Genomic DNA, 24,648 nt, shown 5'->3' on the forward strand with positions numbered 1-24,648 from the left:
GAAAATAGCACATAAATCACTTTTCTATGGAGTGGAAGGAAGGTCCTATTTACTTCTTCAGCATATTTTAAAAATAAAAATGTGAGCAATAAATTACAAAACAGGAGATCAGTCTCACTTATTCCACTAAAAAAATTATGTTGGTAAATTACATAACCCTTCTATGCCTCTGTTTAAAATAAATTCAGGATTTCTTTTTTTTAACATTAGATAAGCGAGGTATGCAAAAGTACTTAAAACACACTAGGGATTCAGGAATTGAAAATTCACTACCTCTCTAAAAAACTAGATTATAGAGAAAAATTGTGGTTATTTAAAAAATTGTTATTAAATGTGAAAAAAATAACATTTTTTATTTATGGACAATTCTGTTTATGGGACTGAAAAAGCAATGAATTCTACACTAAAATAGTGAATTTTATGGTATTTGAGTTAGATCTCTATGAGGTTGTTATTTTAAAGCCAAGTAATATAACTAACAACAAAGTCTGACCGACTTGGAAATCAAGTTCTTCAGTTCATCCAAGTCTGACAAATCACTAGGCTAAAATCCAGCTATGGGCTCTTTGTCTCTTTTTGAGATATAATTGATATCTAACATTGTGTTAGTTTAAGGCATAAACAGAATAATTTGATATACGTATAAACTGCAAAATGTTTACTACAGTAAGTTTTGGAAGATGGTGTAAAGGTACAAATTTCCAGTTATATGATAAATAAATTCTGGGGACATGGTATCTGTAGATTTTATAAATAATAACAAAAAAATATTGTTTATCTGAAGGTTGCTAGGACAGTAGATTTAAAAGTTCTCACTATAAGAAAAAAAATTCCTAACTATATCAGGTGATCCATTTTATGAACTCAAAAACTGAAGAAACAGAATTAGGATGGAAAAAACAAGCTACATATAAGCACTTTAAATAATACACAAAATAACCTTTATAATTTTTCCCTTAATATACTCAACATATATAAACAAATGAAACATGTATTTAGAAAAATTTGCATCACAAAATACATACATTCACAAAGAATGTTTTAGAAAATATCAATTAAAATTTTCAAAAGGTAACTAAATATTTAAGTTCAGTGATATAGGAAATACACTTACATTAGGTACATCCCTGTTCACAACAGTCTTTAAAATTTCTATCCAGTCTGTCAGATTCTGTTGGTTTATCAGCTCCAGTGGTAATGTATACTAAATTAAAATCAAGAATCAATATTTAAAAATCTTTACAAAAGAAAATCCAACTTCCTTTTACTCTTTATAAAACCTAAAAAACATACTTCATGCAATCCACATTTCCTCTTTTAGCAGATAGGCAAATTTCTCATCTGGCTGATTTGGTTAGTTTATGTACAATGGTCAACTGTGGCAAAGATAGTGAGCATTCTTGTCTTATTCCCAAATTCCTGGGAATACATCTAATTTTCACCATAAGGTATGATATCTTTTATTGAGTTAAGGAAATTTCTATTCCAGAATACTTAAGTTACTTTTTTTAAAAAGCAGAAATGATTATTTTATCAAATACTTTATCTACCATCCTTAAAGACTGTTTACAGGTCTCTCTTTTTACGTAATATAAAACTTAATCACAAAAACTGGTTTTTCACTCTTGACATTCTCATGTTTCTGGGGTAAATCATATCACTTAATAGGAGCATAAAATCAATATACTATTTAGCATTTCAGGACCTCTATTTTCACAATTGAGCCAGTACTATATTTTGATTTCAGGGTATGCTAGTCTCAAAAAATCAGTTGGGTACTATGCCCTAGAATAACTCATGAAAAGAACTTTCATTTCTTTAAAAATTGTATAAGGAATCATTAGAAAGATATTAGATTATCTTTAAAGATCTAGCAATAACATGAAAAATCCAACCAAACAATGGCAGTGAGTCAGTTATAATAACCTTAGTGGAAATAAAGTCTATTTAAATGAGATTTATAAAAAATGAGTAATGGTATGAATTGAACCAAAGATCCTGGCAGATGAGACAATCTCTCTTTGGCCATGTAGCACAAGAAGAGCCAGAATTCTAATCCTCATCGAAACCTCTGTTTCATAAGTAATTACACTCCACTTAGACTATAGATACCACCATTTCCTTAGTTGGGTCTTTTATCCCAGGAAGATTTAGAATATACAAAGTCAAATCCACAGTATTAATCATTTTGTGTCAAGCTTAGAAATAGGTTTTGTAATTAGTGGGACAATCTACACATATATGGCATGATAAAGCACGTGTTAGATGCAAACTCTAAGAACTGATTTTCAGTTTTGTGAATTCTTAAGCTGAAAGATATTCTTTATCATCATTTATGGTGCCAAACGACAGCTGACTTTATATATTAAAAACGACTTTATAAAATTACCTGAACAAGAGCATAGAAGATCTTGAAAATTTGTTTCTGAATGAGGACAGATTGATCAGACTGATCAGAAAGAAGCTGGATAAAACGGTCCTTTAGAACTGGCAGGAAATGCTGCATTGCTGCTACCAATGGACTCCGTTCCTCTGGTTTCTTATACCTTTGGGTAGGAATACAAACTAATTCTGTGAGAATTTATTTACAATTTTATTTATAAATACAAACTACTTGCCTGTTTATACAGATAAAAGCAAATATTTTCTAAGCAATTTTATAGTCCTAGAAGAAAAGCCTATTATGGAATTTAACCATAGGTAAAAAGCAACTTGAGAAAAAACCTCAAATAACAAGAGAACATCTAAAATTTACTGAGTATTTATTATGAGGTAAATAACCTCCAAGGCCTCATTAATATTCTCACTTTTATACCTGAGGAAACTGAGGCACAGAGAAGTTAAACATCTTCTCGAATATATATATCTAGGTATGATCCTTAGCAGATTCAGGATCTGCCCTTTAACCATTTCACTATGATCACTATGTTATCACTGTGAATACTGATACAACTGAGGAGCTACAATGATTTGTTTTTTAAACATTAGGAGCTGATTGATATAAAATAATTCTGTATTACCATCCTTAAGTGATTTACACACCAAAAGCATTAAGGAAGAAATGGCATCTGTAAAGAAGAAAATATTCTATTTCTAAAAGCACTATAAATCACTATAGTGATAGATTACCACTATAACTTGGTAACCTTTCCGGCAACAAAGCCTGACCTCAACAGGATATTGATGATCTCTGTTTATCCCATTTGGAGTAAATATTCATATAGCATATATAAAAAATGATGTTTGATTCCTGGATACTGGTACAGATTTCAATAGAAAATATATTATGTGAACTTTGTTAAACCTTTCTAAACTCTGAAAAATCCTGAATTCTGAATTACATTTTGCTTCAAAATTATCAGTAAAGAAGTACTGACTAATTGAGACATTCCCCCATAGAGATCCTTAGCATTTTAATAGTACTGTTAAAAGGTCTAATGGCTTTTCTTTTTTTAATTAAGTAACTGATTTCCCCTACCAGACCCCAGTTTTATCTACCAGTAGCTTTTCTAAAGGGAGAAAATGTATCTAAGAATTGAGTGTGTTAGCACATTTTTAAGGGTAAAGGTAGACATTCTTAAAAGGCTGGATTGTTTTTCCCACTGGGTGAAATGAGAAGCAAAGTAAACTGCCAAGATTAAAATAAGAGCAATGTTCATGCTAATAATGATTTGAGATTAAACAATTAACTGACAGTTTTAAATATTATTTGATATGCTGAGAAATTACACCTAGTATACATTTAAAGGTTATCTGAACATTTCTTTGAGTCAATAAAAACAGTAACGATAAAAAAAAAAAAAAAAAAACAGTAACGATTTATAAAAGGAAGCCATTTGCACTCTCTAATTTGATTAGACAAGCTGTATTAATTACTGACAATATTATCTTGTAACAACAAAGATGAGAACTATACTATGCAACCCTCTCTCCATTATCCAATCCAGGTGATCGCCCACATTATTATTTTCATACTCATTAGTTTAGATATTATACCATCCAACTTCCAGGCCACCACTCAGTGTAGATAGGGAGTTAGGAGAGAAGAATGTCTTAAAATGGAATGGGTTTGAGTATGAAAATAATTTATGGAAGGATACAAATACTATTCCATAAGACCTGAAAGCTCCTGAAAGCATGAAAATGTGATACTAAGAAAAGCCTATGGAGTGATCAAGACGGTGGAGGAATAGGATGTGGAGCTCACCTCTTCCCACAAATAAAAGCCTATTACCAGTGTCAATCTGGTGAACCATACTCATCGGGAATTCTCAAAAACTAGCCAATCATTTTCCTCTTTAAAAAAAGAAAAAAGTCAATCTGCATGTAAAAGATCACATGCAAATTCCCCATCTTGGCATTCAAAACCGTCTTTTAAGAGGGTCCCAATTTACTAATTTAAAATGAACCCCAACCTCTCAACAGAAGTTATCCATACCATTCAGTGGTCTCCTCACTACCCACTAAAGACAGTGTCTCATTTCTACCTCGGCATCTTTCTTTGCTCACTCCATGTGGTGTGACATGCCTTTCTCTTCAAATGTTCCTTCTATGCTCCTTCAACTGACAAGCAATTCCTAAGGATCTATGCTCCTGAAGGCCATCACAGCTTTCAATTTCTGCATGCATTTTCTTAGAACTGCTTTAGTCCACACAGACCCCTTGTGAACACCTTGCGCTCCACAAACACTGGCTGAAAATAAACTGAAATTCCACCACTGCAGCAGTCTATGTTTTCCATTTAAAAAATCCCTATCATACTCTCTCCTGCTAGAGATTACAGGGCAGGAGAGACTTGAACCTTCTCAATGACAATGACAGCTTGTTATTATTATTCTCTCTCAGTCACTCACTTACCAGAACTACAACAACTGGCACTCCGACAGAGGTTGGAGCAACAGCTGGAACATCCCTTAGCAGGAAGATGGGTAGCTGGTGGGAACACAAGAAAACACCAGTACCAATGCTGTAAATGGTATATTTCTTTCCTGCTCAGAACAAACGCAGCAGTTCATCAGCTACTTTGAGCGGGACCCAGAAAGGGTATCAGAGGCTAACTACAAGCCCCAGAGTTAGAGGGCTCACAATGTGTAGCTGTTAGGACTAGAAATAAAGCCACCATCATGGTGTAGTGTTCCTTCCTCTTTAATTTCCTAACATCAAAATTTTCAAGTGCCTACCAATTTCATTATTTTCACCACACACTTAAGAGAAAAACCTCAACAACATTAGGCTTACTACTTTTAGTGCTACACCTCACTACTTTTAGTGCTATACCTCAACTTCCAAGGTTGGATTTTTTTTTCCTGATCCCTAAACCCAGGTCTAAAATGATCCCTAAATCTTTCTTACTGATACTAAGTACTTACACAGACTATAATTTGCTCAAATATACCAACACTAAAGCAGATGACTATGAATCCTTCAAACACAATGATTAAAAGATGATCAAATGAATTTCCAACACATTCTTCTTAAAGAATTAGAGGTAGGTTCTTGAAACTTAGCAAGAACTCAAATTAAGATAAAAATTCACAGAAAGCCAGAAAAAGAGCTTTAACGCTCAGTGTACTTTGACCCCTTTCATATCTTAAAAAATGTTTATCTTTAGGCCTTTTATCAGCACAAATTGAGGAGTCTATATAGAGGAGTTATAGATAACTTAGGTTTTGAATAGGCAAACGGATGATTAGGAAAAAAGGGCACAAGGAGTTTCACAGCTGAATCAACAGAAGAGACTGCAGAATTAAAACAAGAATGCTATTTCAAAAGGAAGACACAATTAAAATCAACATGTAATTCACTAACTTTGGTATATAGATCAAATGAAACTTAAGTTGTTCAAACTGATTAGCTTAAATTTCCCAAGCTTTTTCTACTTCTCAGAACTATAGGAATTGAGAGATACTTACTCATAATTTTTCACAAGCTGATAGAGGCAAAGAAGAATTCCTAGCCAACATGCACTGTTGTCAGACTGAAGATAAAAGCCAATTTTGTCCACAACAGCAGTCCAGCGACTTGGATAATCATGTTTGATGATATGATGAATGCATGTAGTAAGCTGTACCCTGAAAGTCAAAAATAAACAATAAGAAGGAAGAAATACTAAGCCCATGCCATGCCTTCACCACAATGGAAAGATCCCGCATGCCCAAAAGAAGAACCGAAGCAGCCAAATATATATACATGGCTTAAAACTCAACATTGAAAAAACTAAGATCATAGCATCTGGTCCCATCACTTCATGGCAAATAGATGGGGAAACAATGGAAACAGTGACAGACTTTATTTCTTGGGCTCCAAAATCACGGGGGAGCCTGGTGGGCTGCCATCTATGGGGTCGCAGAGTCAGACACAACTGAAGCGACTTAGTAGCTTAGCAAAAATCACTGCAGATGGTGACTGCAGCCACGAAATTAAAAGACACTTGCTCCTTGGAAGACAAGCTGTGACCAACTTAGACAGCATATTAAAAAGCAGAGATGTTACTTTGCTGACAAAGGTCCATCTAGTCAAAGCTATGGTTTTTCCAGCAGTCATGTATGGATGTGAGAGTTGGACCATAAAGAAAGCTGAGTGCCAAAGAATTGATGCTTTTGATTTGTGGTGTTGGAGAGGACTCTTGAGAGTCCCTTGGACTGCAAGGAGATCCAAACAGTCAATCTTGAAGGAAATCAGTCCTGAATATTCATTGGAAGGACTGATGCTGAAGCTGAAGCTCCAATATGTTGGCCACCTGATGCAAAGAGCTGACTCACTGGAAAAGACCCTGATGCTGGGAAAGACTAAAGGCAGGCGGAGAAGGGGACTACAGAGGATGAGATGGTTGGATGGCAGCACCGACTCAATGGACATGAGTTTGAGCAAGCTCTGGGAGTTGGTGATGGACAGGGAAGCCCGAATGCTGCAGTCCATGGGGTTGCTAAGAGTCAGACACAACTGAGCAACTGAACTGCACTTTCCAGGTGGTGCAGTGGATAAGAATTCCCCTGCCAATGTAGAGGACACAGGCTTGATCCCTGGTCCAGGAAGATTCCACAAGCCGCAGACCAACTAAGCCCGTGCACTCCAACTACTGAAGCCCATGCGCCCTAGAGCATGCAAGCTGCCAACAACTGAGCCCACATGCTGCACTACTGAAGTCTGAGTACCTAGAGCCTGTGGTCCACAATGAGAAGCCAGCACACCGCAACAAAGAGTAGCCCCTGACTGCTGCTAGAGAAAGCCTGAGCAAAGCTACAAAGACTCAGTGCAGCCAGAAATAAATTTTAAAAAACAAGTCACTATCAAGAACTATTACTGATCTAAAAGAAACCCAACAAATGTTACAAATGCAGGTAATCGTATTTTTTTTCATCCCCATCAACCGACAGATTTCATTCAGAACATCAATACAATATAAAGTATATGACAGAATTCTATAATTTTCTGTGATCCCTTTCATCTAAACATAGTGTGTTTCACAAGTTTGACATGAAGTTTAAAGTTCTGGGTTTTAATAAATGTAAAATTAAACTGCAGTGAGAAAATAAAAAAGTAATTTCCCCTTAACGTCATTTACGTTTTGTGCTTCAGAAAGGACAGAGTTTTGAGGGGGAGCTGCGCTGGGCCTTGGCTACAGCATTAGGGACTCTGCTGCATCTGGCTGGTCTCTCAGGCGCGGCACCGACTCTGGAGTTGTGAGCACATAGTTGTGTGCTCCACAACATGTAGGATCAAAGCTCCCCAACCAGGGACTGAACCTGCATCCCCTGCATTGTAAAGTGGACTCTTAACCCCTGGATCGCCAGGGAAGTCTCCAAAACAACCAATTTTTATGTTCTGAAAGATTCCCTTTCCTGCAAACCCTGAAAATTATTACCTTCAATAATGGTTAAGTTTAAAATACATACATACCTGATGAGCTCAGGAGAGTGGATAATGGCTTCTACAATATTTTCTCGAATACAATGTCGATCTTCTTCAGGAATAGTATAAGGGGATATATCCCCTGGTGCTGTTTCCCGATCAGGCCAATACTGCGTTATCATATTTTTCAAATAGATGACACCTAAAATATAGATCAATTTGACAGAAGATGTGAAAGCACTGTAACCATCCCCGTGTCTACACCTCAGCTTCTTTCAGACCAACCACTGCTAGGAGAGCTATCCTTTTAAAACTAAAATACTGCATTCTATTGTTTAGAAAGTTGGCAAAACACAAATTTAAGGCTGGCTACAGTAATCACCCACAAAGTCATTATTAAATATACAGTCTGCAGGAGTTGGTGACTGACAGGGAGGCCTGGCGTGCTGTGGTTCATGGGGTCGCAAAGAGTCGGACACGCCTGAGCAACTGAACTGAACTGAACTGCAGTAACTCTGCAAACTAAAACAAAACCGTGTTTACAATGCATTTACACACAATACTTTTCACCCTGTTTTCTGTAGGAAAGCTGTTTTACCAAGTCTGTTTTTTAAATGAAACTTCTAAAAAACAAAACTGCATACACATACCAATAAAGTTTCTATTTAATCTTGGACTCTAGAACTGTGAGAAACAGCCTGAGTATTTCTTTCTATCAAAATGCACCAAAGAAGTGGATGTAAATACTTATTTGTACAATTTTGATTCAGTATTTTAAAAGGTGTTTGGTCAAACAAAATACATAAGTGGGAACTGCACTGCAAGACCTCATGATTCACTCTATTTCATCCAGAATGCTTGAGCTCTACTACAAAGACAGTAAATACATCTTTTAAAGTCTAACAAATGAAACCGCCATATACCATGCACTATACAATATAATTCAGTCATTACAAGGATGTAAATTTTAAAGCAATGATGATACTTTAAAAATTAGGACCAATTCCACAGTTCAGTTGCTTCTGGCTTTGTACATACTAAAAAATTAAATTCCAGTAGAATTTAATTTTGCTAAAACACATAATCAAGTTTCTAATGTGCTTAAGGTCCTTCCTAAATCCAAAGGCTTTCAATATCTTAGTAAAAATTTGAGATTTAAAGGCAAAGATTCTTATCTAAAAAAATAGCCAAAGGGGAAAATGTCAACTTCATAAGTAAAAGAGAAATGACAGTTAAAATAGTCAAACCAACCTTTCCCTATTTAACTAGAAAAATTTTAAAGATTTACTGTTGACCATGGTTCAGTGAAATTACTGTATTTTATAGACACAAAAGTCTCATTTAATTTGTTCTATTTATATGTCAATTTTTAAAAAGTCATAACTTCCATTCATTCATTCATTTACCGAGTACCTTCACTGTGTCAGGCAATTCTTTAGGTACTCGGAATACCATACAGACCTGATATTAAATTCCAACAACTGAGAAAGGTTTCAGAGCATATGGGACATTAAGGTAAATCATTTAGTAGTTAAAATATAAATTTTAGGATTAACACTATGTAGAGAAAAGGGATGTGCTTGCATTAAATAAAATAAGCAGAAAAAAAATTTTTTAAAACAAAATCGGTGTAAGGAAAAAGAACAGCAAAAAATAACTCCAGAATTTAAGTGGTTTTTCCAGAACAGTAAAGTTATTTGCAGTTTATATGTCCTATAAGAAATGTATCTGCAAATAAATAACAAGCATTAAAGATGTGAATTCCATTACTTTGCTGAACAGATAATATCAGAAGTAGCATGCCACATTTTCATAGACTCTGATACTGAAGGAATTAATATTTTGTTGACACTGGGACTAAGAAATTGTATCTTTTAAATGGTTAAAATAAAACAGTAAAAGCAAATAACTGGAGATTTATATCTTAGAATCATCCATCAAGGAAAGAAACAGAATTTGGAGAATCTTGCAATAAACCTCATCAATTTTCCAGCTTTTTTCTTAATTCGGTGAAATATCACAGTCCTTTAAACTCTGCCACCAGATATCAACGTACTTGTGACAGTTTGTAGTAAACACAAGGGGGCCAAACCAATTTTCCGGGAAGAAAATCACCGAAGGATCTTCCCAAGACACTTCTGCTATTCAAGTATGAACCTTTCAAACATTATTTACATATATCCAAGAAAATAATTCAGGAAACTTGCCTGCCTGTCTCACAGGTAAATCCAGTTGCTCCGACATAGTAATCTGAAGCAGCGTTGAAACAAAATTCAGAGACTTGTGTGCCTACAAATAAAAAAATATATTTTAAATTTCTGCAAATACATATTCTTAGTACTCTTATTTCGCTACTTGGCTGGCACAAAAGGCTCTCCTCCACTAGCTGGTTCCAGTATTTCCTACCACGCACATATAAGGAACACACACACACACAAAATGCAGTATCCTAAAACCTGCATGTTTGCATTTGCCTACATACTGTTAAACTTCTAACCACATTGGTGGCAGCAGCTCACAAACGGTCTCCTCTGTGATACCTATTTCCCCAATTCAGTAATAATTTCTCCAGGGATATTCTATCAAGTGGCTAGACAAAAATGAAACCAGCAAAAATGAATAACCTGAAGGGGTCGTTTCCAAGGTGCTAATAACATTTTGTATCATAATACAGCTGTTTTATAAGTGTATCCAATTTGTGAAAATTAATCAACTGTATTCTCATGATCATTTTTCTGTATGCATGCTATATTTAAAACAGCTTTGAATACACAATAAAAGTAGGATATAAACTGCATGACTTAGTAAATGTATTTACATGAATATACAATGCAACACATACAGAAAATAATGAAATGCACCAAAAATGCTAATGAGTTATATCTGGGATGGTAGGATTATAGAAGTTTTCTATTAGCCAAATTTTATGCCATGATCCTGGATTACTTTCATTAACAACACAAAAAAGTTAATTCCTAAATCTGTCATATTTGCTTTTGATTTATTAAAAAAGAACTGAAATCTCTTCTTATATGTATTCTCATTCCCTATTCCACAATATAAACACCTCCTATGTCCTTCCAGCCCAAGTTTTAGTATTTTTCTGCACATGTTCACATGGACACTCGTGATTTTTAGTTTCCTCCTTATAATTCCAGAAACACATTCTTAGAAACAGAAGAATTTCCCTTCAGATATAAGATCTGAACAGTTAACCGTTACCACTTTCATGAAATACCCTTTCATCTAAATCGTTCATACATCACTTTTCCTGGTACCTTTTCAGGCTCCTTTGGTTGTTTCTCATTCTGTCTACATGGTTCAAGAACTTGGTCATAGGCCATCTTTTCTGCTTCCCAGCTGATTTCATGCAACTATCTTTAACTACTATCTATAAATCAAATGTAGTTCCCAGTCCAGGACACACTAACAGACCTATTTAACATCCCTACCTCCATTATCACACAGGATTTTCAGACTTACTATGATGAAATCATTTTTTTCCCTAAAAGTTGCGACTCTTCCTTCCTTGTACCACCCTTCCCAACCTGTCATCACTATCCTCCGTTATTCATATCTGAAATTTGAATGTCATTTTTAATATGTTCCTCTTCTTTTAAAATTAAAAAAAAATTTAATTTATTTATTTTTCACTGTGCTGAGTCTCTGTTGCTGTGCACATGTTTTCTCTAGAGCAGAGACTACTCTTCCTTGCAATGCACAGGCTTCTCACCGCAGTGGCTTCTCTTACTGCAGAGCACAAACTTTAGGGCACTCTGGCACAGTAGTTGCCGCCCACAGGCTTTTGCACCCCTCAGCATGTGGAATCTTCTCAGAGCAGAGATTGAACCCATGTCTCTTGCATTGGCAGGCAGATTCTTAACCACTGGACCACCAGGGAAGTCCACTTTCCTCTTCTTATCCCAATTCAATACATCAGACTCTATCAATTGTATAGCCAAAATGGTTGTATCCACTAACACCAACCTAGTCCAAGTGACTATCATGTCTCTTAATGTAACCCTTTGCCTCCCCAACATTCTCTATTTAGTACTCAATAATCTTTAAAATTGTAAAGTAATCCCCTTAAAACACACCTTTTAACAATTTTCTACTGTATTTCCTAAGGCCTAAAATGCCCTGTCTTTTCTTGTTCTGCTTATTTCTTCAGCCTCACTTAAAGAAACTTCCTCATCCCCCTGATTGGCCCACCTTACGTTTTTGCAACAATAAACATTACCCCATTTCAGAGTCTTTGTACATGCTGTGACTTTCTGCCTACATCACTCTTCTCTCCAATGCTCCACCAGAGTTAACTGGTTCACACCTTTATTCTTTAGGTCTCAAGTTTAAACATTTCCTTAGAGAAGCATTTCCTCACTGATCACACTAGGGCTAAGCAGGGCTCCCAATTATTCTCATAAGCTCCAAGGTTTTTTTTTTTTCCACTTCATAATAATTATTACACATTTGTAGACTGGCTTTATGTCTGCCTCTCCTATTAGACTCAAGATACATTAGGTGTAAAGATTTTACTATCTTTATATCCAATTCCTCATATTTAGCATTCAAGATAATCAACCAATTTATTAAAAGAATAACTGAATGAATTAACAAAAGGTGCCTTAGAGGCAGTTGTGATCACATAGAGGTTGTATGGAGCAAAAAAGCAACTTTGTATTTTTTGACTGGTAAGCATACAAAGACCACTACTACCATACTTAAGTCATTAATATTACAGCAATATATCTTATCTCCTGCATAAAACTGTGAACTCTATGAATGAACTGCTAGAATTCAAGACAGTACTGGTTGTAAACCTAAGTGATGTCATGTCCTACGTTTTTAACTCCTGAGCAAGTTTAATTCAGCAAATTAATTTTTTTATTGTGAAGATTAATTTTATTTAACAAATACTTATGGCATTTTTTAAAAGATTCTTTTCCCATATAGGCCATTACAGAGTACTGAATGGAGTTCCCTGTGCTATACCAGCAGGTTCTTATTAATTATCTCTTTTATACATAGTAATATATACAAGTCTGCAGCAAATCTAACTCTTAATTACAAAGTCAGTATAACAGAATCTACTTCATAGGTTAGCTTTAAGGAAATAACACAAAAAGTATTTTAGCAAACATCAAAACATGACAGGGAATTCCCTGGTGGTCTAATGGTTAGGATTCCAGGCTTTCACTGCCATGGCCAGAGATTAATCCCTGATTAGGGAACTAAGAATCCGGCAAATTGTGCAGTGTGGCCAAAAAACGACAACAACAAAAAAACACACAAAAACCACACCTCATCTTTCTCAGAAAGTATGTTCTAAAGTCAGTAGGGCATAAATTGACTTTGCCAAATTACTTTTCAGTACGTTAAATCACTCATAAAGTACAACACGTAGTTTCATTTATATACAACGCTCTCCTGAGGTCCCAACTCTGCAGTTTATCTTTCTGAGTAGAAAAAGACTGCTTTCTATGACTGGAACTCCAAATGAGGTCGTTGGTTTACATTTAGGAGTCACTTTATAACAACAAAAACCACCACACAACGGCCACTGTTTTTGTTGGTTGGACAGAGACATGTGAGTTAGAAGTGAGCACGAGCTACTCAGTGCATCTTCCTATAACACAACAGGCACTATATGTTATAATAACCAAAGACGTTTATCAATTTCTAACTTCTTAAGGTTTAAAAAATACAAACAAAACAAAACAAAACCTTAAGAGTACTTGAAGAAAACCAAGGTGAATATTTTTATCATCTTGGTGGAGAAAACCTAAGCCAAACACTTTAAAGGGTGAAAGACACAAAATAGTTTTGGTATCAGGTAGATAAAAGTAAAGCTTCATAGGCTTCGGCCCTGCCTTGGTATAAACAATGTTGAGGGGAACAAAAGGAAAATATCTCAACATCTGAGGAAGTGTTAACCACTCCAAAACAAAAATCAACAAATATGTGCAAGCAAATTACAAAATAATTAGCCCAAGGAGATGCCGAGTGGCTCAGTGGTTAGGATTCCAGGCTTCCACTGCCATGGCCCAGGTTCAGTCCTTGGTTGAGGAACTGAGATCCCACAAGCTACATGGCATGGCCACACACACACGTGAAGTGGACAAGACAAAGCTACCCTAAAACAATATATGCAATAACAAAGCACTGATCAAGATAAGAAAAAAAATGGAATTCAGTGCTGGTAGATATATAAAATAGTACAACCATATTGGAAAACTGGCATTATCTTATCTTATAATGTAGCAATTTCCCCCATATATATTCAAGAGAAATAAGGGCTTATGTTCACAATAATACCTATTAACATGTGACTATATAAACAAACTGTGATATAATTCATACATGAAATACAGTAACTTAAAAAAAAAACCCAACCTATGAAATCAATAATACTGATTTCAAAAATATGTTAAGAAGCCAGACTATATCATACTATGTAATCCTATTAACATGAAGTCTAAGGACAGGTGAATCCAAACTACAATTAACAGAAATCAGAGTAACAGTAACCTAAAGAAAGGTACTGATTAGGAAGAGTCGCAAGGGAAAGTTCCAGGCCAACAAAAACGTTTTCTCTATCTGTCTATCTATCTTAATCTGGAGGATGGTACTTAGGTAAAAGCTGACTGAGCTGTACATATTTTTGAGCTTTGTATTATATATAAATTATCCCTCAAAAAAAAATCAACAAGATTACTTATACTTGAACATTCACAGCATTATTCATAACCAAGTGGAAACAACTCAGATGTCCTTCAAAGGGTAAGCAAAATGTAAGCATATCCATTCATTCATGTAACATTCAGTAATACAAAGAATGAAGTACTGACACACAGTACAATACCTATGAAGCTTAAAAACATTACAGTATGTGAAAGAAGCCAGTCACCAAAGACTACAGAGTGTATGATTTCATTTGTATCAAATGTCCAGAATAGGTAAATCTACGGGCAGAAAGTAGCTGAGGACTGGCGGTGTGCAGGAAGAAGTAGGGGTGACTGCTAATAGTATGGGTTTCTTACTGGGGTGATAAAAATGCTCTAAAGTTTGTGGTAACAGATCCATAACTGCATATACTAAAAAACCCCTGAACTGGATACTAAAGTGACTGAATTCAATAAATTTATTATTTTAAAAAACCAGCGAAACTAAACATTGAAAATAAGTACTTACTAATTTATTACTCTATTATTTTGTCACTTTGAATGCTTTCAGAAACAACAACAGCATAAATCCAAAAAGTACAACTGACAACTGAGCTAGACTAAGGTTAAGGAAGAAGGGGAACTTCTATCAGCAGGAAGAGCACAAGCAATCTCAACCTTGGACATCTATCTACTGGTCCCATCCATCTGAAATCCCTAGTGCAGGAAGCCTTGTCATCTTCTCCCCAAGCAGGTAACAAACGGACTCAATTAAATTAGTACCAAATATCAAACATCAGGTTCTCAAGGAAAAAAACAGACAAAAAGTAGATTCATCATCACTGGAGGGTGGAATGGGGATTAACTATAAGCTGGAGTTGAAGCATCTTACTGGGATAATGCTACTGCTGCTGCTGCTGCTAAATCGCTTCAGTCGTGTCCACAAGGTTCTAAAACTAGATTGTTCTAATAGCCATACAACTCAAATCTACTAAAAATCACTGATTTTCACTTAAAACAGGTAAATTTTACAGTATATAAATTATACCTCAATTAAGTTTAAAAATGAGGGAAAATGCACAGATCTGTACCGTTAGTTATAAAACAAGTAAAGGTATACACTAACTGTACGAGTTAGGAAAAAACTCAAGCGTGGGTAATTTCTAACAACTTTCTGGATTCTTGAAGACAGCAAACTATCACATAGTTAAGAATTTCTATCACATGTTAACTGTCAGTATATTAATTATCATATAAAATTTAAACAGCTTTATATTCTATAGTATAAAAAATAAATTTAAGTAAAAATATCACTAGCATCAACTTTAATCACAAAGTCTGGCAAACACTGATTAGGCTTCAGAAGATGCTACAATAAATCTTTTATATGAGTCTAAGTATAAATGTAACTTCTGGATGCTGACACTAATTAGGGGCCTGCCTCAAGCTCCTGGCATCTAGCAGTCAGAGAACCAGGAGAAGTGAAGCAACAAACGGGTCATTATATATCATACAGCTAAAACTGCTAACACTCAGGTTTAAAAGCTGCTCACCATAATACAGAACTATCACTTCTTACCTTCTCATTACTTGTCATCAATACAGATAACCAACATTCACCCTTAACCCACCTCAACAAAATTCAACTCCATCTCCTTTAACTCCACCCCACTTACCAGTACTTCACAACATGCCATATACTATAGAGATGAAAGATCACCACTTCAAGGTAGGGGGGAGATTAATTCTAATTAGACTGACAGGTAAGTTTTTTAGTTAGACCCTAGAGCAGTTAAACCCATAGAAATGAGAAGAAAAGATTTTTAAAAGGAAAAGTATAGGTTATGTTAAAGAGATTACTAGGAGAATGAAAGAGAACAGTGAAAGACAAAAACGAATAGGTAAATTGTGATCACATCAAGATCTATTAAGTGTGAACTTATTTTTGAAAGTTTTTACATGATCAGATCTATCCTGTGGGAAGATAAGATTACGAAGCAGTGTGTGGATGTAATTCTAGGATAGAGGACTATAAAACATTACAGATAGAAAACTATCATTATAAAAGCCTGAAATCTTCTACTCCACAGGCAGCTCCCTTACTCCCCAAAATATGTCTGCCTACAAAAGGAAAAAAAAAAGACATATATATCACATAAACACATTTCCCCTGACCCTACTACCCTTCTGACCTACAAACTTATTCCTAGTGAAGCTGAAGCTCCAATGCTTTGGCCACCTGATGTGAAAAACTGACTCACTGGAAAAGACTCTGATGCTGGGAAAGATTTGAGGGCAGAAGGGGACGACAGAGGACAAGATGGTTGGATGGCTTCACTGACTCAATGGACATGAGTTTGAGCAAGCTTCAGGAGTTGGTGATAGACAGGGAAGCCTGGAATGCTGCAGTCCATGGGGTCACAAAGAGTCAGACACAACTGAGCGACTGAACTGAACAAGCATTTCACTCACTAATCCTGTAATCAGATATTGTTTTCTCCAAGGTTATCAATACTTTAAAATAAAAGACTCTCCCAGCAAAGTCTTCATTTTCCTTAAATTTCTCTCATTTAGAAATGTCAACCACCTTTTTTTCTAATAGCTTTTTAAGCAAAAGGAATTCATGCTCACTGGCAGAAAATTTTTGAAATTTATTTAAGGAAATTTTCTGCACAATTCTCCCATCTCCTTTTCCATGTTTCTCAGAGTCCCCCAAAAATGAGCATGGCCCAAGCGTGTGCTGCACTCCAGTCTACCCCACATCTCCAGATCACACTCTCTTCCTCTTCCTCTCAATTCACTTCCAGAAGAAAAATCACTTTTCTATTACTGCCTTCTATCCTAAACTTCAGCTGTACATTCCCAACTGCCTCCTAGACATTTTCTCCTTGGGGTTTACAGCTCCTCAAATCAGACAAAACTTTTTAGTCATGCTTTCTTCAATATCAATTTCCCTTCTAGACCCACATTTTCCAATGTAATCCCCCAATGTCAATCTCTTTCAAAGCTTACTCTGTAATAGGTAATTTTTTATTATTTCTTGCCATTTTGGAATGTAACCAAACAAACCTTCAGTTACTGTACTTTACATCATTTACAAGGAAGAGAGGGGCTTAAGGGCACTCTGATATCAGAGTTTACATAAAATGAATACAGCCAGATAATTTCAAGAGCCAAGGAATTTCTTCCCTCTCTGCTTTACTCAAGAAGTTGACAAAGGCAAATACTGTATCTATATTACCTATATGAAATATGAGGCATAGTGAGGGTAAGTCAGTGTAGCGGTAAAATCAGGACCAGGTTGTGGGTCTTCACTGTGTCTTCCTGCCTTTCATTAAATAGTGGCAATGCTTTCCAATTAAGGAGTTTCTAAAAACTTAATTACAAATTATCAGTGACAAAACAAAATTTACAAAAGAAAAGCCAAACTTTAAATCAAACTCATCATTACTGTGCCACTGACAGATATGCATGCATTGCTAATTCTGAAAAAGAAAGTTGTTTTCTTACAGGTATTACTAATATACTGTTATTTTTCTTTCAGATCTTTAACATGCTATGTCACTGAATAACTTCCTGTCTAACTGTCCAAGAATCCAGGGACTTTCCCTCTACAAAATTCACAACAGTACCTACTTCATGACATTCCTAATTAAGGAATGTTACCTGCTCAGACTACAAACTATTCCATCTTCCAAAAATATACACCACAGTCTCAAAAATATTTGTTGAAGTTTTAGACATGCCAAAATGCTGTCATTCTGCACTTTTCCAGACCTAAGATTTTCCTTAAACATTTCATAAGCTTTTAATAAAATTAAATTAAATTAACCAATTATAAATAAATGTATCACTTAGAGTTGTAATAGTAACCATCTGTGAAGATACCAGATGTGACTTAGGTAGTTCATGAATTTTAAAGATAAACACAAAACGTCAAGAAACTTACCAAAGCTATGTCCTCTTACTTTTTATTCACAGAAAGCATGTGAAAAAGCAACATTTCTGCCCACACAACTATTTTATAGCACCTTAAGCTTAGGAACTGTGGGTTTAAGAGATTTAAAAGAGATTTATGGTTAGGAAATGGCAACTCACTCCAGTATTCTTGCCTGGAGAATCCCACAGGCAGAGGAACCTAACAGGCTACATACAGTCCATGGGGTCAAAGAGTCTGACACAACTTAGGGACTAAACCATGGTTAGGAAAATTTTTAGTTGTAGGTGATAGAGCTTAACAAGAGGGGCGAGCAGCATGAGTAAAAATTTGCATACAGAAAGGTTTCCACTGAGGAACACTGGCAGCTAAAGCAAGAGAGCAGAGATGTTGTCCTCTGTTATAATAATCTGCCAAAAACCTTCAGACATATTTTATCTTGCAAATGAAAATGAAAAAACAAGTATTTCTAAGTGTGTGTGTGTACAAATGGAAAAGAACAGTCTTTGCTTTCAAAAACAAATAGCCTCTAGAATATTAGAAACAATGTTGAATACCAAATGGACACATTTTAGATAACCTAAACAAATTTTTAATTGCACTTCTAGATATATTAGACTATATAGTATAGAATTTCAATGAGAACTGAAAGATCCCTGTAACACAAATCTACTTTAACAATTCAAGGATGAGTATTCTTAACATTTCCATTATTCAAGTTTTTATTTCTCTTTGCATTCAACAAGTATTTACTGAGAGTCTACAATGTGCCACATAGTCTGATTATAAGAGTACCAGTTTTCATGCTGCAATATAATAATGCTATGTACTAGTGAGCTAACTGCCCAAATAACAGGTTATGTGTTCTCTCTCCATCAGTTTTGATCATCTGCCACTGAGATGAACAACTACTAACTTAGGTAGGAAAGGAAATGTATTGCATGTTGGATTGGTTAATCAATTGGCATTTAAACAGTAATTCAAATACTCTCGAGAGAACTTAGTAGTTCTGAAATTTTTACATTCATCATTTTGCTCAACCCATACAATGACATACCATGATAACATAAGGAAAATGATGCTTAAAAAGAGGTTAAATTAATACCCTCCAGCTAGTGGAGAAATCTTCAGTAGTTAAAAAAAATAAAAATAAAAATGGTTCTCTCCAGTCTTTGAGGCAAAGCTTGTTAAATGAACATATTTCAAGCTGAGACATGGCAGTGGGTTCCAAATTATAACATCGGTTCAAAAAAAAGATCAACATGCATAACATACTACAGAGTTAAGTGAGGAATACTAAATCAGATTTATCTTGAAAATATCTGTCAAAAACAGTGTCCATACAGTGGTCTTTAACAATCTATTAGAACTTTATATATAATATAAAAAACATATAAATACCCTTAAAATTCCTGAAGTGGAGGTCATATAAGAAACCTATAGCCTATACTGTTATCTACTATAACAGGAAGTCAGTAAAGCCTACCGTTAACAACCAAAGAATAACAGTAACAAGACATAAGAATTCCTGACCTCATGAAACTCAAAAATTATACCAGGGAAACAGTAAGTACAATACATATGATAAATCAGTGACACACAGAAAAATAAACCAGTGAAGGGAGACAGGGAGCATGGCAGTCAAGTCACTCCTTAGGGATACGGACACAGCGGAACAGTGACAGAGGGAAGCGAAAGAACAAGTTTGGGAGGCAAATGAATAAAAGGGGTTCCAACCAAAGGGAACAGTCAAGTGCAATCTCTGAGGCAGGGACACTTTTGGTCTGGTTTTTAAACTATCTACTTTGATAATATTAAAAACTTTTTAGGTTAGTGATTACTTCACTTAGCTGAAGAGATTCATTCAATGGCAATGATCTTTTTCTTCTAACTAAATGAACCAATATGTAGCTTCAGTTGAAAAAGCCATCATCATGATGGAATAATTGGTTTACCCTATTTTATCCAAAGCAAGAAATAAGATGCTACTTCCTCGTTCTTACTACAGTCAAGCTTCTTCAAGACTTATCTTGGATTTATTTCTTCCTAAACCTAGGTTCTGCCACAAGAAAGTCAAAGCAAAAAGAATTCAAATACAAGCAAGATTGGAAATTAGAATATGCTAACTAACAGAAAAGTTACCTTAGGAAAATTACTAAAAAATCTAGGTGTAATAACTGAAAGAAAAGTGCAAAATGTAAGTAGCTAACAATTACAAAAATACAGCCCAAATATCAATTTTTTTTAAAGAAAAGATAAGCAGTGTTCATACTTCAGAAAATTTCAAAACCCTAATAGCAGCTTAACTGTTAAATAATAAATGCTTTGAATATTACTTTATCTTCTAAAAACTAGCCTGTTAAATACTTACCCCAAGTCTCTATTACAAGATGTTAGTTAGTACATACAACTGAACTGAGATGCTTGAAGAATAAATAAATTTCAAATTTGCAGGAAGTATTACTTACTCAATTTTCCTACAAAGGAACCAATTCTTTCAAATAATAACTTCTTAAATTAATAATTACACACAAGTATACTTACTCAAAATAATGTGATTTAGGGCAAAGTCATGGTAGAAATCACTATGACTGAACTTGTAGTGTGTCAAGCACATCATAAACAAAATAATGTTCATCTTAACATGTGTCTATCACAAAATCAAAAAGTGATTCATAACTCTCTCCATAGTTTAGTAATGGTTTAAAGAGTGAATTTCTTTCAACTTACTATTTTATATCCAAAAGGAATCTGTCCTCCTCCCAAGATGACTTTCAGCCTAAGAACTTGGGCATCATTTTTGGCAAGATCTAATGGTCTTCCATATAAAACAGATTTTTAACTTTTTATTTTGAAATAACTTTACACTTGTCTAAATTCTGTGGATGAGCTTTTTAAAAGTTAAGTTCACTGAGGCCGGGGATCTCTAAACAGCATGGTACACTGAAGATGTTCAATTCATATTAGTCAATATAAAGTTTTAGAAGTATTTACCTACCAGCTAAGAGGAGCATAAACTAACTGAAATTCTATTTTAAAGAGGAATTCTCGCTACCTTAAAAATAAAAAGACATAAACCTCACTAAAACTGGACAAATTCATAGGGAGACACAGGAAGTGACAGGGATCCTTTTGAAAGTCTTTAAAATACTCCAAGAGAAGTTGCAGAAACTTAGAAACAAAGAATGAAACGGAAAAGAGTGCAATTAAATACCCACATAATAAGGCTGCTTTCCAAAGAGTGGTCTCATCCAAAAATATGGGGAGAAAAATAAACCAGTCCTCAGAGAGTTGATATGGACCTTGGCAGGTTTCAGGCACTGTCTGACATCGTCTCCCTTGACCTCTCAGCAAACCCTCTGGCCTAATTTTATGAATGGGGAAAAACTCAGCATCGAAAGGTTAAGCGCCTTGCCCAAGGTCAGTTCAGAAATTAGTGGTGTAGCTCTACCTAGAATGCTGCGCTTCACCTGACACCTTCCACTAAATAGCCCTGCCTTCCCCTGCGAGGCAATAATAGAGTACAAGAGGAGTGAATCAGACTCCTGCGGGTGTCCTGCACTACCCTCACCCTGCCTAAGAAGTGGGGGCTCGCCTCTGAAAGCTGTCCCTAGCAACTCAGCCGGGGAAGAGAAAGTTGTGTAGGTCACCCATCAGCCCAGGAAAGGGGCAAGCTGACAGGCGCAGCCTCCAGTGGACCAGCTCCGCATTCCCAGGAGCCCCTCCAAATCCGGCGCCAGCAAGACTCCTCCCGGAAACGTCTGAAAACCTCCCGGTGAATTTCGCCCCCTCCTGGGCGCGAGAACAAGCTGGGAATGAGCCAGAGGGCGGCCGGCCACCCGAGCCAGCCATGTGTCCAGCCCGTCACGCCCGCTTCGCCCCAGCCGGCCCCTCATGCCTCCACCGCAGCCAGAGGCCCAACTCAGGATCCGACGCAAACCGTGGCCGGCGCCACCACTACCGCAGCAGCCAAAGGGCCCCGGCGTGGCACTCGTCGTCAGGTCCCCGCCCCACCCCTACAGTTGGGCCCCTCAGCGACGCCGTCCGCGCCTCTGGCCAGGCCGGGAGGGCTTGGCCTGCCACAGTCCGCCCGCCCGCTGCCGCCGCGGCCACCGCCACCGCCACCGCCACCGCCACCCCGGCGTCCTTACTTCATTGAGCTGACGCTCCGCGGCCTCACGCAGGGCTGGGTCCATGGTGCCCCGCAGGGCCTCGATAATGGTGTTGGGGTCCATCGCAGCGGGGACGCGGTCAAACCCGGAGCTCGGGTGCTACTGGGCCAGAAATAGCGCCGCTCACTGCGCACATGGACCCGCCGCGCTCCGCAGCGGCAACCGGCGCGAAAGGAAAGAGAAGCGCCAAGGCCCCGGATAGAACCTCTTCTCCTCGGCGTGGAGGCGGGAGATGCTCCGGCCACTTCCTGTCGGCGCGCCGGTGGAGCACCTTGGGAGATGTAGTCCACTTGTGCGATCCGCAGCCCACGTGGCCCTGAGCTGTCGCTCCTGCAGACAGTACTTGCTATTGAAAAAGAAAAAAATGTTCCAACTTCTAAGAAACAAAATTAAAACAATCAGTTACAAAGATGTCACACAATAATATACCTTTGGTAACCATAAAGTAAGCCTGATGCAATGTGTGTTGCTAGTAGTTGTGTAATTGAAGGAAGTCTTTTGATAAGCAATTTGAGATGTTTCTAAACACCATAAAAATGTTTATAATCTTTGACCCAAGTAATCCCATTTGAAACTTGATCTTAAGGAAGTAACTAACACAAGGGTTAAATGAGCTTTATGTGTTAAATGTGTTTATCACATTATGTACTGATAATTAAATATTAAAATTATGATTTATTTCGAGTATCCAAATTTTGGCACAGACTATACGGATCACCTCTAAATGCAGAATAAAAGCGTAATTTTTATTAAAATCCATCTTCTTTAAACAGTCAGTTTCAGAAAGGTTAGATAACTTACCCAGGATCACTTCACAAGAGGTTCGCTTCGGACTTCAAACCTAGGATGTTTCTGTTTTCAAAGTTTTCATTCTCTCCAATGAATCATTGCCTCTCAGAAATGTGGAACCATAGAGGAATGATTAAGCAAATAACAGGAATCCAGTCAATTAAATTTTTAACAGCCACCAAAAATTACAAGTTTCGTATACCTTGTAACAACACTAAAACATTTAAAAATAGATACAGCTTTGTAACAAACAAAAACTGGGAAATAAGACTAGCAAGGGAAAGTAAGTGATTTTCTAGCATGGTGAGATTCTGAGCAATTCCCTTTCACACCTCTTATTGTTGTAATAAAGTTATGTAAGTGTATTTACTTTAAATGAATCTTACGTTAAAGCCTTCAAATGCAGTTTGTAAAAAGATCACTTATTATTTTTTCTTTACAGAAAGGAAGCAAGGACACAAAAGGCTTTTCCTGGAATAACAGGTTTTGCAATATTAATCTCTTATGTGCCAGCCATTATGCCTAGAAGTGAAGTATAATTATTCCTGATTTACAAATGAAGACTCCAAGGCTTAGATTGTGAAAGGTCATAAGATTTTCATAATATAACCTTTAGTTAGATCTATTATTGTACAGATACAATCTGTTTAGGATTTTCGTCTCCCTGTTCCATCCTTCAAATGTAAGGGCCTTGAAAATGATGATTATGTTTTAATTCACTTTTGCATCTTCATCTATCACAGAGCTTGAATGTCTACTAAGAGTTCAACAAATACTTGTAGTTGTCAGGGCTGAGCCAGAATTGAAACCTCAATCTTTATGATTTCAAAGCCAATCATCTTTGCACTGCTGCTAAGTCACGTCAGTCGTGTCCGACTCTGTGTGACCCCACAGACGGCAGCCCACCAGGCCCCTCCGTCCCTGGGGTTCTCCAGGCAAGACCACTGGAGTTGGTTGCCATTTCCTTCTCCAATGCATGAAAGTGAAAAGTGAAAGTGGAGCCGCTCAGTCGTGTCCGACTCAGCGACCCCATGGACTGAAGACTACCAGGCTCCTCCGTCCCTGGGATTTTCCAGGCAACAGTACTGGAGTGGGGTGCCATTGCCTTCTCCGATCTTTGTGCTACTACATAGCTATTTTATTTTTAATTAATTAATTTATTTTTGCCCGAGCTGGATCTAAATCGCTGTGCAAGGGTTTTCTCTAATTTGGATAAGTGGGGACTGTCTCTAGTTGT

General features: G+C 36.6%; 1 protein-coding gene across 1 annotated transcript in view; it reads right to left on the reverse strand.

Moving 5' to 3' along the window:
• Nucleotides 1–22,797, reverse strand: part of IPO7 (importin 7) — a 43,613-nt gene extending 20,816 nt beyond the window's left edge. Inside the window, exons 1-6 of the mRNA XM_004016167.5 lie at nt 22,602–22,797; nt 10,059–10,140; nt 7,900–8,053; nt 5,913–6,071; nt 2,390–2,546; nt 1,115–1,204 (exon numbers count right to left, since the gene is read on the reverse strand). Coding sequence (XP_004016216.2) covers nt 1,115–1,204; nt 2,390–2,546; nt 5,913–6,071; nt 7,900–8,053; nt 10,059–10,140; nt 22,602–22,685 — 726 coding nt within the window. The 5' untranslated portion in view covers nt 22,686–22,797. The remainder of the gene's footprint in view (nt 1–1,114; nt 1,205–2,389; nt 2,547–5,912; nt 6,072–7,899; nt 8,054–10,058; nt 10,141–22,601) is intronic.
• Between the last annotated feature and the right edge of the window lie 1,851 nt (nt 22,798–24,648).

This window comes from Ovis aries, chromosome 15 (assembly GCF_016772045.2).
Source record: "Ovis aries strain OAR_USU_Benz2616 breed Rambouillet chromosome 15, ARS-UI_Ramb_v3.0, whole genome shotgun sequence".
Classification (NCBI taxonomy): domain Eukaryota; kingdom Metazoa; phylum Chordata; class Mammalia; order Artiodactyla; family Bovidae; genus Ovis; species Ovis aries.